Genomic DNA, 18699 nt, shown 5'->3' with positions numbered 1-18699 from the left:
CAGGACTCATACCAGTCATGTACTTATAACGCTTCAAGGGACTTTAGAGGGACATTTTCTGTACATTGGATCGAGTATCTACCATGCAAATTTGCCTGTAAAATTTTGGGTGGTTTCCGTCTTTACCTTCACGGTGAGTTATCGAATCTTGTGTACTACAAGTTTCTGAACAGCTACCTTTCCCTCCAGTCGTCTATTGTCATTTGGGTTTTATCACATGCCTTCTATTTTTACACTCGTCCTTGGGGCAATAGCTCTTTATCTTCTTGTTTCACCTGGGCTCCTTTGTCGCTCTATTTATCCCTATCGAGCACAAATAATCACTTCTCGTCTGTCCTGTTCTCCGTATTAGAAACTACAGGAGTTAAATAATCAAATGAAAGCTGATCCCTAATTCAGCCCCTGTAAAATAATCACACTTGAGAAAGCGATCGGACTTTGTTTGGAAGCTACTGAAGAGACACGTGTTGAGGAAGCGAAACTGCAGCGGCAATAGACGGTAGAGGAAGCGGATGCTTCGATTTCAGCTGTTGCGGCAACCGCAACAGGAAGGCAAGCGTTCAGCTGGAGCCGCCGCTACGGTGCTACCACACGGCGTCACTGAGTTTCAGAAATCCCAACTTCTTTACCGTAGGCGGTAACGCACGGCAACGGGTGGAGAGCCACTGAGATAGACTTCCAGTGTCCTCGGTTGAATCCTGAACACCGCTGTGTGTCATGGAAAGGGAATATGTTCACTGTTGTTGTTGATTAGGCTATCGGATGAGGACTTTAAGCTCGCGGCCAGACATTACACTTTTCAGAAAGGAAGGAAGATTGAGTCCGGAACCACGCGGCTGCTACGGTCGCAGGTTCGAATCCTGCCGCGGGCATGGATGAGTCTGATGTCCATAGGTTAGTTAGGTTTAAGTTGTTCTAAGTCTATGGTACTGATGACCTCAAATGTTAAGTCCCATAGTCCTTAGAGCCATTTGAAGATTAGAGTTTGTCCTGTCGTCATCGAGGTTATTGAAGAACAAGCTCGGGTTGGGGAAGCATTAGGAAAGGAAGAGTCGATGTCGTTTTCATAGGAACCGCCCCTGCATTTGCCGTAAGTGTTTTAAGCAAAGGAGGGAGGACATGGATCTAGTTGGTCTAAGGCTTCTATCAAGGCACACGTTAACCAATCTTCTGACAAAAAGAGCAATTCCGAAGTGCCAATTTTGCATTTCGAAATAGATCACGCAGAAGAATCGTACAAACATACGAGGTGCATTCAAGTTCTAAGGCCTCCGATGTTTTTTCTAATTAACTACTCACCCGAAATCGATGAAACTGGCGTTACTTCTCGACGTAATCGCCCTGCAGACGTACACATTTTTCACAACGCTGACGCCATGATTCCATGGCAGCGGCGAAGGCTTCTTTAGGAGTCTGTTTTGACCACTGGAAAATCGCTGAGGCAATAGCAGCACGGCTGGTGAATGTGCGGCCACGGAGAGTGTCTTTCAGTCTTGGAAAAATCCAAAAGTCACTAGGAGCCAGGTCAGGTGAGTAGGGAGCATGAGGAATCACTTCAAAGTTGTTATCACGAAGAAACTGTTGCGTAACGTTAGCTCGATGTGCGGGTGCGTTGTCTTGGTGAAACAGCACACGCGCAGCCCTTCCCGGACGTTTTTGTTGCAGTGCAGGAAGGAATTTGTTCTTCAAAACATTTTCGTAGGATGCACCTGTTACCGTAGTGCCCTTTGGAATGCAATGTGTAAGGATTACGCCCTCGCTGTCCCAGAACATGGACACCATCATTTTTTCAGCACTGGCGGTCACCCGAAATTTTTTTGGTGGCGGTGAATCTGTGTGCTTCCATTGAGCTGACTGGCGCTTTGTTTCTGGACTGAAAAATGGCATCCACGTCTCATCCATTGTCGCAACCGACGAAAAGAAAGTCCCATTCATGCTGTCGTTGCGCGTCAACATTGCTTGGCAACATGCCACACGGGCAGCCATGTGGTCGTCCGTCAGCATTCGTGGCACCCACCTGGATGACACTTTTCGCATTTTCACGTCGTCATGCAGGATTGTGTGCACAGAACCCACAGAAATGCCAACTCTGGAGGCGATCTGTTCAACAGTCATTCGGCGATCCCCCAAAACAATTCTCTGCACTTTCGCGACCATGTCGTCAGACCGGCTTGTGCGAGCCCGAGGTTGTTTCGGTTTGTTGTCACACGATGTTCTGCCTTCGTTAAACTGTCGCACCCACGAACGCACTTTCGACACATCCATAACTCCATCACCACATGTCTCCTTCAACTGTCGATGAATTTCAGTTGGTTTCACACCACGCAAATTCAGAAAACGAATGATTGCACGCTGTTCAAGTAAGGAAAACGTCGCCATTTTAAGTATTTATAACAGTTCTCATTCTCGCCGCTGGTGGTAAAATTCCATCTGCCGTACGGTGCTGCCATCTCTGGGACGTATTGACAATGAACGCGGCCTCATTTTAAAACAATGCGCATGTTTCTATATCTTTCCAGTCCGGAGAAAAAAAGTCAGAGGTCTTAGAACTTGAATGCACCTCGTACTGTCATTTGACCATCGCACTGACTCCCATAAAGAGAACTTAGTAATAAGCATCCCTGGTCCACAGGAGACACTGAAAGAGTTTAAAGCAGTTAAGTCGCCAGGTCCTGATGGAATCCCAATTCGGTTTAACAAAGAGTAGTCTACAAATGGTTCAAATGGCTCGGAGCACTATGGGACTTAACTTCCGAGGTCATCAGTCCCCTAGAACGTACAACTACTTAAACCTATCTAACCTAAGGACATCACACACATCCATGGCCGAGGTAGGATTCGAAACTACGACCGTAGCGGTGCCACTCCGGCCGGCAGTACTCTACAGCAATGGCTGCTTACTTAGCTTGCATTTGACGGGCATCTCTCGCCCAGCGCAAAGCTACTGGAAAAAAGTGCTGGTGACTCCTATATATATATAAGAAGGGTAAAAGAACGGTCCCACAAAATTACAGACCAATATCCTTAACATTAGTTCGTTGCAAATACTCCCAGGTCGAATACAATAAATTTCCTTGAAAGAGAGAAGCTTATATCTACGAATCAGTACAGTTTTAGAAAGCATCGCTCGTGTGAAACCCAGCTTGTCCATTTCTCACATGATATACTGCGAACTATGGATAGAGCGCAACAGGCACATTCCATTTTCCTCGATTTCCGTAAAGCGTATGAACGGTTCCACACTGCCGACTTTTAACCAAGGTTCAAGGATACGGAATAGTTTCCCAGACATGTGAGTGGCTGGACGACTTCTCGTGTAATAGAACCCAGTATGTTGTCCTCGACGGCGAGTGTTCATCAGGACAAGACTATCGTGGAGAGCGCCCCACGGAAGTGTGATAGGACTGCTGTTGGTCTCTGTATACTCGTACAGAAATGATCTGGCCGTCAGAGTAAACAGCAGGCTGCGGCTGTCCGCCGATGATGTTGTGGTGTATGGAAAGATGTCGAAGTTGAGTGACTGTAGGAGGAAACAAGATAACTTATACATAATTTATAGTTCGTATAATGAATGGCAGCTAGGTCTAAATGGAGAAAAATGTAAGGTAATGCAGATGAATTCTAGTACAGAATTAATAATGTTGCTGCTTGACACAGACACATCGATTAAATATCTAGACGTAACGCTGGAGATCGATATGAAATGGAATGAGCATTTAAGGAAATGGAACATTTAAGGATCGTAATAGGAAGGGGAATGGTTGACTCCTGTTTACTTGTGGAATTTGTAGGAAAGTGTGGTTAGTCTGTAAAGGAGACCGTATACAGGATACCAGTGCGACAGACATTGTTGAGTACTGTTCGAGTGTTCGGGTTCCACATCAGGCCCGATTAAAGGAAGACAGTGAAGTGAGCAGAGGCGGGCTGCTAGATTTGTTGCCGGTAGTTTCGAACGACACGCAAGTCTTACGGAGACGCTTCTTGCGCTCGGTTTGGAATCAGTGGTGGGAAGACAACTTTATTTTCGAACGGTAATACTGAGAAAATTTAGAGAACCGGCATTTGAGGCTGAATGCAGAACGGGTCTACTGACGCCAACGTAGATTTCGGGTAAGGACCACGAGGATAAGATTAGAGAGGTTAGGGCTCGTAGGAAGGCATGTAGACAGTTGTTTTGCCCTCGCTCTATTTGCGAGTGGAACAGGAAATGTAATGACAGCGCCCTCTCCGTCACATACCATACGGTAGCTTGCGGAGTATTTACGTAGCTGTAGATGTAGATGGATGGACGAGAACTTGAACTGGCGTCTTCCCGAATACGAGTGCACCCTGCCAATGCGGTCAGTGTTTTCAAGAGGAGCAGGCTCTGTGTTAGCACTTGGTCTCACCCCTCTTTCCTCCCCATTTGTGATAGAAACTTGACACACACGCTCGATGCACACGCCGTATAAACTTAACCAATCACACGTCACGAGCGAAAGTCAGTCACGAATCTCGAAACCGCCATGCGTGCGAAGAAATCCTTTCCGTTTAGGCAGCTGAATATCTCCTCGGGCACTCGTGGCAAAAAAGAAAAAAAGGCGTCGCGACTTTTGTTTTCTAGCGAAAGGAGTAGTGCAGTGATTAGGGTACTGGACTCTGATTACAGAACAGGAGGGTTCAAACCCCCGTCAGAACTATCAGATGTATACCTGTACGTTTTCCCTGGTTTCCCTAATACACTGCCTTTGAAAACGAAGGATGAAAAATTACGGTTTCACGGCCACTTGATTTCGAAGTCACTAGAAATGCAGCACAAGCTCGACTGTGTTTAAGGACGTGGAAGTGTCCTTTCAAAGGAACCATTCCCCTTCGAAAAGGCTGCGAACGCTTTCCCGCTCCATCTTCGCCACTTCGATGTTGTGCTCCGCCTTTAAAATATTTCTCAAATGAAAACTTATCCCCTAGGAGTTGTACAGTTATCGTATTTATTTGCTATTGGCCAATTTAGACATATTAGTCCATATTCAGCAGCATTCAAATAATCTCTAAGTAACATCTTGCAACACAGGCGGATCAATTCATCACCCCATTTGTTCCCTGATGCAAATCCAGTATGTGCAAATAACACATAAGTATAGAAGATAACAATGTGATTAGATGCAGAACAACTTCGGTACCGAAGTTACATTGAGAGTGTGTGTGTGTGGGTGGGAAGGGGGTGTGGTGGGGGGGGTGAGAGGGGGGAGGGGGGGAGTTACCGCACTCATGCACGCGTGTCCTTGTTTAAATAAGTAAGTTAAGTTCATTTTAAGTGCTAGGCAGAACGCCCTCTGATGTGGTGTGAGAAGTGATGTGGCACATGGCGTAGCAAGTACTTGGCAGTGGCGTGGCAAGCAAGTGACTCGACACCAACAGAAGTAAGGTAGCACCATGTCTTCTTCGAATGCTAAAGGTGTTCTGTCTTTAGTATATTTAATGAACGTTTTGTGTAAATGAAGCACAGCTACATGTGCGTCTGTAGTTTTTTCTCAGTAAACTTTTGCTTTTCACATACAAAATTAAAAACCATTGTCGTGTGTTTCACATGTGTTCTCCAGGATGCAACATTTCTCATTCGATTTTGAATAAATTATTCGAGTGAAAATTTGAACAGAAAAATTTTTCAAACTTTATAGTCCCATTTTCTAGCTCGATGTCCACCTGGGTAGCTGCGGGGTTAGCGTTGCTGATGCTAACAGAAAGGACCCCGGTTCGATTCCCGGGCGGGTCGGATATTTTCTCCGATCTACTTGTTGAGCCACTTATAAACACTAACGTGATCACTGAGACTGCACATCACTTCATGAGCCAACATAGAATTTATTCTCGTGATATCTAAACATACAGTCTCTGTAGCGTTGTACCAATGCAATCGCTTTCAGAAGTCTCTCATACGCGACCCCTGGAGTGGAAAACCAGCTGCGTAAATAGTCACTACACTATCTCCAACTCGTTCCTAGCGTCTCCTCCATATACAAAACAGGACACCAGTCTGCAGTTAAAAGGGAGGAGGATACACACAAGTTTCCCACGGAACAAATCGAATTTATTGTCTTTTGTAAGATCTCCCCATGTTCGCCTTGTTGCTGTCAAAGACTACATCCAAGTGAATGACGCCTCCACGTTCTGATGTGAAACTTCTGTGCGCAGAGCACCTTCCAGTCGAAAATCAGTTTTAACGCTGTACTTGACAAACTGGCACTAGGAGCAAGATGGAATAACATTATACATGACCTGTAGTTAACATACCATCCAGATGATGGCAACTTGCAACAGGATCGAAATGTTAGACTATACAGAAAACAAAATGACGTGTGGAGGCATGCCAAGAAAAACTTCATTCAAGACGTTTGTTTTGTGGTTTTCAGTCCAAAAACTGCTTTGATGCAGCTCTCCACTTTAGTCTATCCTGTGCAGGTATATTCGTCTGAAAATAACTACTGCAGCCTACAACATTTGAACATTAGTACTATAGTCATTCCTTGGTCTCCCTCTACAATTTTTAGCTCTCTGATTTCCCTTACCAAAGTCACGTTTCGTTGATGCCACACGGAATGTCCTATCAACTGATCGCTTCTATTAGTCAAACTGAGAGATAAATTTCTTTTCTGCCCAATTCGATTCAGAAACTCTTAATCAGCTACTCGATCTAGGAGATGGACAGAGACAGGAAAGAGCGGTTTTCTATAACACAGCATTACAGAAACTTTTGTTCTCTTGTCGTCTGAACTACTTCAGGCACGTTTCACTTCTGCACAAGGCTATACTCATGACAAATACCTTCAGAAAAGGCTTCCTAACATTTAAACTATTATTAGACCAACTAAGTATGCGTGCTGCGCAGGTATTAATTTACTGCAATCTTCTTCTAGTCCATCTCCTACTGCCCCTCTTCCTGTCCATCACTTAATGCCCCCTTCCTCTGTCCATCCCCTCCTCTTTCCTTTCTCTGTCCATCTTCTCTTCCCTACTCCATCTGTACATCTCGACCTCTTACCTTTCTTTGTCCATTTCCTCCTCCCCATCTCTCTGTCCATTTCCTCCGTCTGACCGGTGTTTATCACCTCCTCTCCTTTCCTCTGTCCATCTCTTTCCCGTCTCTGTCCATCTCCTGCCCCCCTATCTCTCTCTGTTAATTTCCTCCTCTTCCCTTTCTCTGTCCACATCTCCTTCCCCTCTCTAAGTCTGTATCCCCCTCCCCTCATTTGTGTTCATCTCCTCCTTTGCCCTGTCTGTCTGTCCATCTCCTACACCCCCCTTCTCTCAACCAATTATTACCCTTACCCCAATAGGAGGTCGCTACTTCTTACCCCCGCAGTAATTCTTTCCTGAAGTAAGTAATATGCGTACGACGTTTGGTTGAAATCGGTTCAGGGCTTTAGGAGGAATTCTTTACTCGTGGCCCTGCCAGCATTCGCAGACGTCACATATATTTAAGATATTTCACACAAATTTGTACACATACTTCACCTCTATGTATCTCTAGCCCTGAAATTTCGTTTTCACGTAACCCAGTGTTTATGGCGTCGAATTTCTTGAACTATGTGTCGTGCAATGATGTAATCTTGTAGGTACATAGTGGTAAATGTGCATACTGTATGCGAAATGTGTTGGGAGTAGAGTTAGTAGTTAAGAAGTAATAGGTTAAAACCTGATGCCTGATGCGGCAGTTTTACTGTATGAACAGCGAAAATATAGCAAACAATTACTTTTTCCCTTCATGATTTTGGGGGGTGCATCAGAGAGAAAAAGTTTCAAAAGGTTTGAAATTAGATGAAAAGTTTGTTGGACGCTGCTAAGTGTTCTCATTCTCAAGTACTGGATAAATATAGAGTGGCTAATTGCGCATAATGAACTTTGGTACTTCTTCACCGCCCACTCCTTTAAGAGGAAGATCGTTCTTACCGTCACAGTAATTCTTTCCAGACAGAAAGTGATATGTGTACAACGTGAGTGGTTGAGTAGGAGTTGCCCGGTATACATACATACATACATACACTTTCAGAATATGTATGGATGTTAACACAGTTCTGTTATTCACAAAGTTTTTCTTGTTATAGCCAGTCATCATTTCATATCCTCTCTACGTCGCCCATCATCAGTTATTTTGCTACCCAAGCAACAAAACTCATCTACTATATTTCAGTGCTTCATTTCCTTGTCTAATTGTCTCAGCATCGTCTGATTTAATTGGACTGCATTCTAGTACCCTTGTTTTACTGTTGTTGATGTCCATCTTACAACATCGGGGATAGGCTACAGCCCACACTTCCTTCCTTCTCAACTACTGCTTCCCTTCCATGCACTTCGACTATTACACGCCAGTCTGGTTTTCGTACGAGTTGTAAGTAACCTCTCGCTCCCTGTATTTTATCCTCGCTATTATAAATGTAGGTTTTCTTTTTTCAATTTTTCTTCTACCAAAAGCCGTAGGGTCAGTATTGCCTCACGTGTTCCTATATTCCTGCAGAATCTACAATGATCTTCTCCAAGATCGTCTTCTACCTGTTTTTCCATTCATCTGTAATTCGTGTCAGTATTTTGCGACCATGGCCTATTATCCTTCCTGCTACCAGTATTTTTTGGCTCACTATCACTGGGGTTATGTAGTCCCCCAGTAATTTACATCGCATATATTGGCAGCATTTTAATGAGAAATAACATAAAAACGTACATTACAGTAGTTGAGTGTAACAGTAATGCTACTGTTTCCATATACATTATCCTCAAAAACAAAACAAACCAATTTGTTAGGGATCATATTGATCCTAGTGGTACACAGTGCAAGAAACCATGAATAAATTTTAACGTGTTCCAAATATAAAAATGGACAAAACATCACTGGATACAATTGAGTCAAAGAGAGAAAGACACATGTTTTGAAAATAATAGTTTTGAAAACAAGGGAGATACATATTTCCAATGTGATTATGGGGTTATATTGACCTCAGTGGTACTAAGAGGATTAAACTGATCGTTTGGTGATATTCACAATTGTCAGCAACTGTCTTATTTCTAATTACTGCACTCTTCTTAAGACATGAGAGTATTGCGCCTGTGTCACATGACTTCCTTACAAGTAGGAATAGTTTTGTCGTGGCTGTTTCTCTCAAGAATCTCAGTAATTCTGAGAGAATGTTGTCTATTCCATGGAACTGTTTCCACTTATGTCTCTGAATGCTCTTCCGAATTCTACTGGCACTATCATACCTATCATCTCATCTTAAATTAATTCCTGTTCTCTTTCCATAATACTGTCTTCAGGATTGTTTCCCTTATACGCTCAGGTGACAAATGTCATGGTATAGCAATATGTACATATACAGATGGCGGCACGGTCGCGTATACAAGGTATAAAAGGGCAGTGCATTGGTGGAGGTGTCATTTGAATTAAGGTTATCCATGTGAAAAGGTTTCCGACGTGATTATGGCCGCTAGACGGGAAATAACAGGCTTTGAACGCGGAATGGTAATTGGAGCTAGACGCATTGGACATTTCGTTTCGAAAATGGTTAGTGAATTCAATATTCCGAGTTCCACGGTGTCCAGAGCGTGCCGAGAATAACAAACTTCAGGCAATACCTTTCACCACGGACGACGGCCTTACTTGACGACTGAGGGCTGTGGCGTTTGCGTAGAGTTGTCAGTGTTGACAGACAAGCAACACTGCGTGAAATATGGGACGTACGACGAACGTAGAACAGTGTGGCAAAATTTTACATTAATGGGGTACGGCACCAGAGCACCAAAGTAGTGTCTTTACTAACAGCCCGACATCGCCTGCAGTGCCTGTCCTAGGCTCGTGACTGTATCAGTTGGACCCTAGACGACTGGAAGACCTTGGTATTGTCAGATGAGTCCCGATTTTAGTTGGTGAGAGATGACAGTGGGATTCGAGTGTGGCGTTGACCCCATGAAGCCATCGACACAAGTTGTCAGCAAGGCACTGTGGAAGCTGGTGGCGGCTTCATGATGGTGTGGACTGGGTTTACGTGCATCAGTGACTGCAAATGGCTATGTTTGGCTACTTGGAGACGATTTGCAGCCATTTATGGACTTCATGTTCACAAAGAAAGATGGAATTTTTGTGGATGAGGTGCGCCCTGTCATCGGGCCCCAATTGTTCGCAATTGGTTTGGTGAACATTCTGGACAGTTCGAGCAGATGATTTGGCCACCCAGATCATCCGACACGAATTGCAACGAACATTTATGGGGCATAATCGAGGGGTTAGACAGTGCAAAAAATCCTGCACTGGCAACACTTCCGCATTTACCGACGACTATAGGGCCAGCACGGCTCAGTATTTCAGTAGGAGACTTAGAACGACTTGTTATGTCGATGCCAGGTCGAGATGCTGCACTATTCAGAGCGAAAGGGGGTCCCACACGATACTAGGAGGTATCCCACGACTTGTCACCTCAGTGTATAGAATCTCTATTTATTTAATATCAATTTATCCATTTTACTGGTTACTGTTTTGTCAGAAACCGACATTTCGCGTCCGTGGCTGCGTGCAAAACCGGTTTTGAACCGACAGGTTCATCTTCAGACATCTAGTCCACGTTTTATATTCGATTCCGCCTTTTGTTTCCCCATCCGACGAAAGTTCCTTGGGGTGGTGGTGCCGATGAGGAATCCGCGCCATTATGTTCAAGTGCAGGCTGCTTATCATCTTGCAGCAGCGAAAACTGTATAATGCACTTTTTTGTGTATAAAAATGCACGTAGTGTAGAGCACCACTCACACACTAAGAAGTTTCATCACATGGAAGTATGTGTACATAATGGCACGGATTCTTCAATGGCATCACCACCCCATGGAAATTTCGTCAGATGGGGAAACAAAAGGCGAAATCTAATGCAAAACGTGAACTAGCCGTCTGAAGATGAATCTGTGGGTTCGAAACCGGTAATGGTGCTGTTTAAATAAGTAAATAGCATTGTAAAAAGTGGCTGGTTGCTGTAACATTCTATGTAAGAATCAACCTATATTTTACTGGTTGTTCAACACCGTGGCTGTGAATTATATAAGTTTAAGAAATACGCCAACCATCCACTTTTTTAAATAGGTTTTGTTAATTTGAATACGCGTTTCGACCTTTCACCCATCTTCAATTTGCGTGATAGACATGTAATTCTTCAGTTAGGACATCGTTAAAAATCATCATCATCATCATTTAAGACTAATTAAGCCTTTCAGCGTTCAGTCTGGAGCATAGTCCCCCTTATAAATTTCCTCCACGATCCCCTATTCAGTGCTGACATTGGTATCTCTTCTGGTGCTAAGCCTCTTACTTCAAAATCACTCTTAACCGAATCCAGGTACCTTCTCCTTGGTCTACCCCGACTCCTCCTACCCTCTACTGCTGAACCCATCAGTCTCTTGGCACTCTTAACCGAATCCAGGTACCTTCTCCTTGGTCTACCTCGACTCCTCCTACCCTCTACTGCTGAACCCATGAGTCTCTTGGGTAACCTTGCTTCTACCTTGCGTGTAACATGACCCCACCATCTAAGCCTGTTCGCCCTGACTGCTACATCTATAGAGTTCATTCCCAGTTTCTCTCTGATTTCCTCATTGTGGACACCCTCCTGCCATTGTTCCCATCTATTAGTACCTGCAATCATCCTAGCTACTTTCATATCCGTAGCCTCAACTTTATTGATGAGGTAACCTGAATCCACCCAGCTGTCGCTCCCATACAACAAAGCTGGTCGAAAGATTGAACAGTGCACAGATATCTTAGTCTCGGTACTGACTTCCTTCTTGCAGAAGAGAGTAGATCGTAGCTGAGCGCTCACTGCATTAGCTTTGCTACACCTCGCTTCCAGCTCTTTCACCATGTTGCCATCCTGTGAGAACATGCACCTTAAGTACTTGAAACCGTCCACCTGTTCTAACTTTGTTCCTCCTATTTGGCATTCAATCCGTTTATATCTCTTTCCCACTGACATTACTTTCGTTTTGGAGATGCTAATCTTCATACCATAGTCCTTACATTTCTGATCTAGCTCTGAAATATTATCGTTAAAAATATCGAGCGCAATTTGGATGCTGCAGCTACCCTGTGCTAATATCTTTTTTAATCTTTGAATAATTTATTCCTTCCGCCTTCCTGCCTCCGCTAGTTTGCTTACTACTGGTTTACCATCTAAATTGTTGATATTCATACAGTTGCTTCTCTGTTGTCCAAAATTCTCTTTTAAATTTTGTGTACGCTGCCTCTCCTGTAATCGTGCAAATTAAAGTATGTATGCTGTGTATTGACTAGCTTCTGGTACTCACCTAGCAGTATGACGGTGACCTCGAGGGTGACCCTGAGCAGGGAGAGCCTGACCACGGCCATGGCGTCTGCGGGTGGCGCCGGGCAGGGCTGCTTCTGCGGCGGCTCGCTGCGCATGCGCGGGCCGGCCCAGCCTGGAACACGCGCCGTGACGTCACCGAGGGCTCTCTCCATTAACGAGATCGCTGTTTAGGCGGCCGCACGCTCCGCGGGCCCTGCCGCTGAGAGCGCGGCGCATTCTCGAGTCCGGCCCTTCACAGGGCCCGCCCTCCATTGATCAACGCCGCTGTTGGGGGCCGTGGTCCGCGTTCGGTCGCTAGGGCGGGTGTTTTCCATTGACCGTCGGGTGCTTCAGATAAGGACGCACTGGCCGTCAACTGTGTGAATGATGCTTCTAGCGAACTGAAAGCCGGCGAACAACGACTGGAGGGTACGTTCTTTTTACGCTGTTTCGTTTTGCCTATTGACACAGGGACCCCGCTCCCATTTCCAGCTAACATACCGGGTGATCAAAAAGTCAGTATAAACTTGAAAACTTAATAAACCACGGAATAATGTAGATAGAGAGGTAAAAATTGACACACATGCTTGGAATGACATGGCGTTTTATTAGGACAAAAAAAAGTTCACAAAATGTCTCACAGATGGCGCTGGACAGCAAATGTCAGTGACTGCGCATGACAATCGTGTATAAAAGGAGCTGTAATGTGAGAGAGAATCAGATGCGCCAGCAGACGCAGCATGTTGACGTTACCTGAAAAGGCGCTTTTAGTGAAGCTGTAGTATCAGAATGGGGGATGTGCTAGTTCAGCGTTACTATTCTATCGCCATAGGAAGGGGATTCGAACGGGTAAAGGTCCATTGACAAATGCAGCTGTGGCGAGAATCATTTCGAAGTCCAAAGCCACAGGTTGTTTAGGCGATAGACCCCGTAGTGGCCGACCGAGCACAAGGCGTAATGCTGCTGAGACAGTTCAGGAAGAAATGGAGACTGTAGCGGGTTCGTCTATGCACGGGGAAGTCAGCGCTCGTGCAGTCGCACGTCGCACCGGCATTCCATACACTACTGTTTGTTGGCACTTAGGCGTACCCTCCGATGCTATCCGTACAAAATCCATCGGCATCATGAACTGTTACCTGGCGATTTAGTGAAGCGGAGGGCATTTGTGGTATGGGCGTTTCAAAAGATGGTGGAAGATGACGATTGGTTGAGTAACGTGTTGTGGACCGACGAAGCTCATTTCACACTCCGAGGGTCTGTCAACGCCCACAACTGCAGAATTTTGGCTACCGAAAATCCTAGAACTGTTGTGGAAACTCCATTGCACGACGAGAAAGTCACGGTATGGGCTGGATTTACCACATCTACCATTATCGGGCCTTTTTTCTGCGAGGAAATGCGTGATTCTGGTTTTGTAACTGCTACCGTGACGGGTGAGAGGTACGCCGATATGTTACAAAACCGCATCATCCTCAGCCTGGCTGATAAACACCTGCTGGAACGTACGATGTTTATGCAGGATGGCGCTCCACCGCATATTGCTAGATGCGTGAAAGATCTCTTGCGCGCGTCGTTTGGTGTTGATCGTGTGCTCAGCCGCCACTTTCGTCATGCTTGGCCTCCCAGGTCCCCAGACCTCAGTCCGTGCGATTATTGTCTTTGGGGTTACCTGAAGTCGCAAGTGTATCGTGATCGACCGACATCTCTAGGGATGCTGAAAGACAACATCCGACGCCAATGCCTCATCATAACTCCGGACATGCTTTACAGTGCTGTTCACAACATTATTCCTCGACTACAGCTATGGTTGAAGAATGATGGTGGACATATTGAGCATTTCCTGTAAAGAACATCATCTTTGCTTTGTCTTACTTTGTTATGATAATTATTGCTATTCTGATCATATATATTGCTATTCTGATCAGATGAAGCGCCATCTGTCGGATATTTTTTGAATTTTTGTATTTCTTTGGTTCTAATAAAACCCCATGTCATTCCAACCATGTGTGTCAGTTTGTACCTCTCTATCCACATTATTCCGTGATTTATTCAGTTTTCAAATTTATACTGACTTTTTGATCACCCGGTTTGCCCTATTAAGGTCGAATCCTGCTGCTATGTCGACGTTACAGATTTTTGTTTGGTGGTCAGTTCCTCTGAATTGTTAGGCCGCATTCCTCTTTAAACTTCTTGAATAATCACTGTTTTGACCTCATCAAGATTATGCTGGTATCCCCAAATGCCTGAAAACTGCCGAAACACAATGTCGTTATCACTTATAGAATGCTGTTTTCACGCGCTTTTCCGAAAAAGTGGAGTTACTGGGTGAAAATCTTCTTCCTGATATTGATGCATTATCGTCGTTGAGTGAGTACTGAAAGCATATACTGAAAGAGAGTCGGAATCAAAAATATTATTTATATGTGATGTCTGTTCTTTCAGACATATCGGAAAGAAGAGGCACCACATGTATGTAATTAAGGCGATGGCGGTGCAGATGCACACCAAGCTCTCATGGGAATCGGCGAGATGCCGGGACTAATGCGGCTAATGAGCAGGGACAGTACATCAGAAGTATGTAGTATAAGCTGAGAATTTGGGTTTCATGGGGGCATGATGGGGTAGTTCGTGCGATGGTCGTGGCCACTGCGTCCGGATGGTGTAGTGGTTGCAGGCACGGTAGCTCAGCGTGTTCGGTCAGAAAGTTAGCCGCCCTCTGTAACTAAAAGAAAAAAAAGAAACCTGAGTAAATGGATACGCTTTAACAGGTGTCATGGGACGTCCGCCGCGAACATAGGCAACGAACAAAATGAGATCAGAAAAAAAGTGGTCAGCGCATCTGCCTAGTAAGCAGGAGACCCGGGTTCGAATCCTGGTTCGGCATAAATTTTCAACTTGCCCCACTGCTATACATCAGTGTCTATTGGCAGCTAATGTCTTTAAATCTTTTGTTTCTGGAAAAATGTTATTGACGTTGCAACGCCTGGTAGCTCTTTATGTTCCTCCCTCGCCGTAGCTAGATGTTTATTTCCATGAAAGTGGACAGACATGAAGGTGGAGCCATTTAACCATCATCTCTATTGAAATTGTACTGATCCTTCGGCGTTTCAGTTACTGCATGGACTTTACTTACATAAATATTACTCTCTCTGGCTGTCACTCGTATCTTCCTAAAATACAGAATCTGGTCTCATTTTTCCCGGTGTTCTGCTGCCACCAATTTTACACGCTCTCTTAACAGTCTATGGCGTTCGCGATCCTCAACGAGTTCTTTTATTGTAACTCTTCAGGCTTTCCCGGCGAGATCTTGACATGTGGAATAATAGGGTCTACTGCCGGATGTTTGTGTCGCTCTGGCACAATATTTCGGCCACGTAACCCGTTGCCTTCTTCAGGTGCTGTCTCAGTCTCAGGTAGCACCTGAAGAAGGCAACGATTTACGTGGCCGAAATATTGTGCCAGAGCGGCACAAACATTCGGCAGTAGACCCGATTATTCCACATGTCGTTCTTTTATTGAGCTTCCAGTTTCTTGATACATACGCTATCTTATCAAAACTGTCTGGACACCACTATGTAATGCAGATTGGCCACTAGATGTCGCAAGAGTTGTACCTGCCAGCATGAAAGCAGCCAGGGAGAATTTTGTTGTCAGTAGAGAAGCGTAACAGCAGAGTGAGTCGTTCAGGGATAGCTGTCACTTCAAACATGGACTAGTTACTGGATATCACCTGAGTGACAGATCCTTCAGGGATGTTACAGCCCTCTTAAAGCTGTCCAGGTCGACAGCTGGTAATGAGACTGTGAAGTAGAAACGCGAAGGAACAACGACAGATAAACCAAGAGCCCCAGGAGGGACTGTCGAGCTTTGCGGACGGTGGTTGTACAAAATTGGATGAAATCAGCGGAAGGAATAGTTTGTGAAGTTCCAAGGGGCTGTCTGTAGCCAAGTTGGCCTAATGAGTTGCGTAGGAACTTGAAAAGAATGAAGTACAATGGTCGACCACTTCCTTGTAAACTACACATTTCTGATGGTCAGTACTAAGTGAAGCTTGAAGCGGTGTGGAGAGCAGCATCAGTGGACAGTCGATCTCTGGAAACGAATAATTTGCAGTGACGAATCACATTATACACAGTGGCAATCCGATGGGAGTATTTGGGTTTGGCGAATGCCATCATGTGTAGTGCCAAGAATGAAATAGTGGGGAGGTGCTCTTAAGGATGTTTTTCGCGATTAGGGTGTTATTTCATATCCTCATTGGGTCTGACAAAACTCTAAATGCAAAGAGATATGAACACATTTTACAGTATTGTGTACTGCCTACGGTATTGGAACAGTTCGAAGACGATCCCTGTATGACAATGCACCCTCTCACAAAGCAGCATCTGTGTTGCAAGCCTTTGTGAACAATAACAATTGTGACATTTATTGGGCTTCCCTCAGGCCTGATCCAAACCCAATGGAACACCTTTGGGATGAGTTAAACTTGTCCCGGACTCCAGCTTCCAACCTCTCTACCACCTCTGGTCTCGACTCTTGAACAAAAATGGACAGCCATTCCTTCACAGACATTCAGATGCCTCATTGGGAGTGTCCCCAACCAGTGTGACCAGTGAATAAACCCCATATTAATGTTCACTAATAGGTGTCCAGGTATTTCTGATCATACAGTGTACTTTGCCATAAAGAAGCGTCATTTCACATACTCCCGCAGTGTGGAGCGGTCAGGCACGTCCGCTGTAGGCCGGAAGGAGTCTTTTAACTTAGGCTGATTGAAAAACATAGTCGTTATATAATTCGCCCGAAAGAGCCTGCCTGTGTGGTCGGTTAATCTAGTAACAAACGGTAATGTTCGAGTTTCCTCGGTCTGCTAATTTACATGATTATTATTACCGCTTCGTTACAGAGCTCTGACTGTGGAAACGGTCGTCATAGCCGTTGGCGATCCACGTTTCTATAAGAAAATAGGGCCCTGATAGCAAGGTCTCATTGTCAGTGATGCACTCAGAGCGAGTTGTTTCTGGCCGGGGTCAACACGACAGTCTCTCAACAGTGTTCAGCCATTCAGAGAGCCGGCCTGGGTGGCCGAGCGGTTCTAGGCCCTACAGTCTGGGACCCCGCGACCGCTACGGTCACAGGTTCGAATCCTGCCTCGGGCTCTGATCTGTGTGATGTCCTTAGGTTAGCTGGGTTTGAGTAATTCAAAGTTCTAAGGGACTGATGACCTCAGAAGTTAAGTCCCATAGTGGTCAGAGCCATTTGAACCATTCAGAGACACCAGTGGGACTCTGAAGGAGATCGCAGCAGTGAGATCGAAACGTCGGGCATTGACGAATTATGATTAGGAATATAACTCAGGAGATTTTACCACCAGTGACAACGGAAACGAAAACCTGCTAACTTGCATAAATTTGGCGTTCTGTGTCTTCTCGCGTAATACGTGTTCTCATCATATACTTTTTTTACCAATACATCGTTTCGTTACAACATACACTCTAAAAAAGCACGAAGGAATTATCCGAATGGGACGGACATCGATAGATGTGAAGTACGTGTAAAGACAAAGAAGTGATAACAGTTTCAGAGAAATTCGGTGTTTGTTCAAGAGAAACAGCTTCACAAATCGAGCGAGCCAATAAGGGGTTGATCCACTTCTGGCCATTATACAAGCAGTTACTCGGCTTGACATTGATAGAATTGTTGGATGACCTCCTGAGGGATATCGTTCCAGAATCTCTCCAACTGGCGCGCTGGATCGTCAAAATCCTGAGCTGGTTGGAGGGTCCTGCCCATAATGCTACTATACGTTGTCAACTGGGGAGAGATCCGGTGACCTTACTGGAAGTTATGGCAAGCGTGAAGACAAGCAGCAGAAACTCACGCCGTGTGTGGAAGGACATTCTCTTGCTCAAATGTAAGCTCAGGATGGCTGGCCATGAAGGGCAACAAAATGAGTTGTAGAATATCGTCGACGTACCGCTGTGCCGTAAGGTTACCGCGTGTGACAACCAAACGGGGCCTACTATGAAATGGCACCCCAGACCATCACTCTTGGTTGTTGGTCAGTATGGCGGATGACATTCGGTTTGCTATCCAACCACTGCCTTGGGCGTCTCCAAATGCGTCGTCGCTGATCTTGGGGGCTCAGTTCGAAGTGGGATTAGTCACTGAAGACAGTTCTACTCGAGTCCATGAGATTGTAGGCCGAAGACGTGTCTGGTGACGCCCCGACAGCTGTGGGGTACCAACCTGACGGTAGGCAGCCGTAAGGTCCGATAGCCGACAGTGATAGTCTGTGGTGACGTTTCTTTTCATAGCAGGACCCCTTTGGCTGTCATATGCGGTACCTTTACGCACAGTTTTGTCGCCCTTCATGGCAAGCCATCTGGGA

The 18699-nt window shown here is 45.2% G+C and overlaps 1 protein-coding gene across 1 annotated transcript in view; it reads right to left on the bottom strand.

The window, feature by feature from the left end:
- LOC124798170 (putative phosphatidate phosphatase) overlaps positions 1–18699 on the bottom strand; it is a 356955-nt gene that overhangs the window by 292052 nt on the left and 46204 nt on the right. The window contains exon 2 of the mRNA XM_047261453.1: positions 12310–12441. Coding sequence (XP_047117409.1) covers positions 12310–12424 — 115 coding nt within the window. The 5' untranslated portion in view covers positions 12425–12441. The remainder of the gene's footprint in view (positions 1–12309; positions 12442–18699) is intronic.

The sequence above is a fragment of the Schistocerca piceifrons genome, chromosome 5 (genome assembly GCF_021461385.2).
Source record: "Schistocerca piceifrons isolate TAMUIC-IGC-003096 chromosome 5, iqSchPice1.1, whole genome shotgun sequence".
Taxonomy (NCBI): domain Eukaryota; kingdom Metazoa; phylum Arthropoda; class Insecta; order Orthoptera; family Acrididae; genus Schistocerca; species Schistocerca piceifrons.
This window is presented reverse-complemented; position numbering and strand designations above follow the sequence as displayed.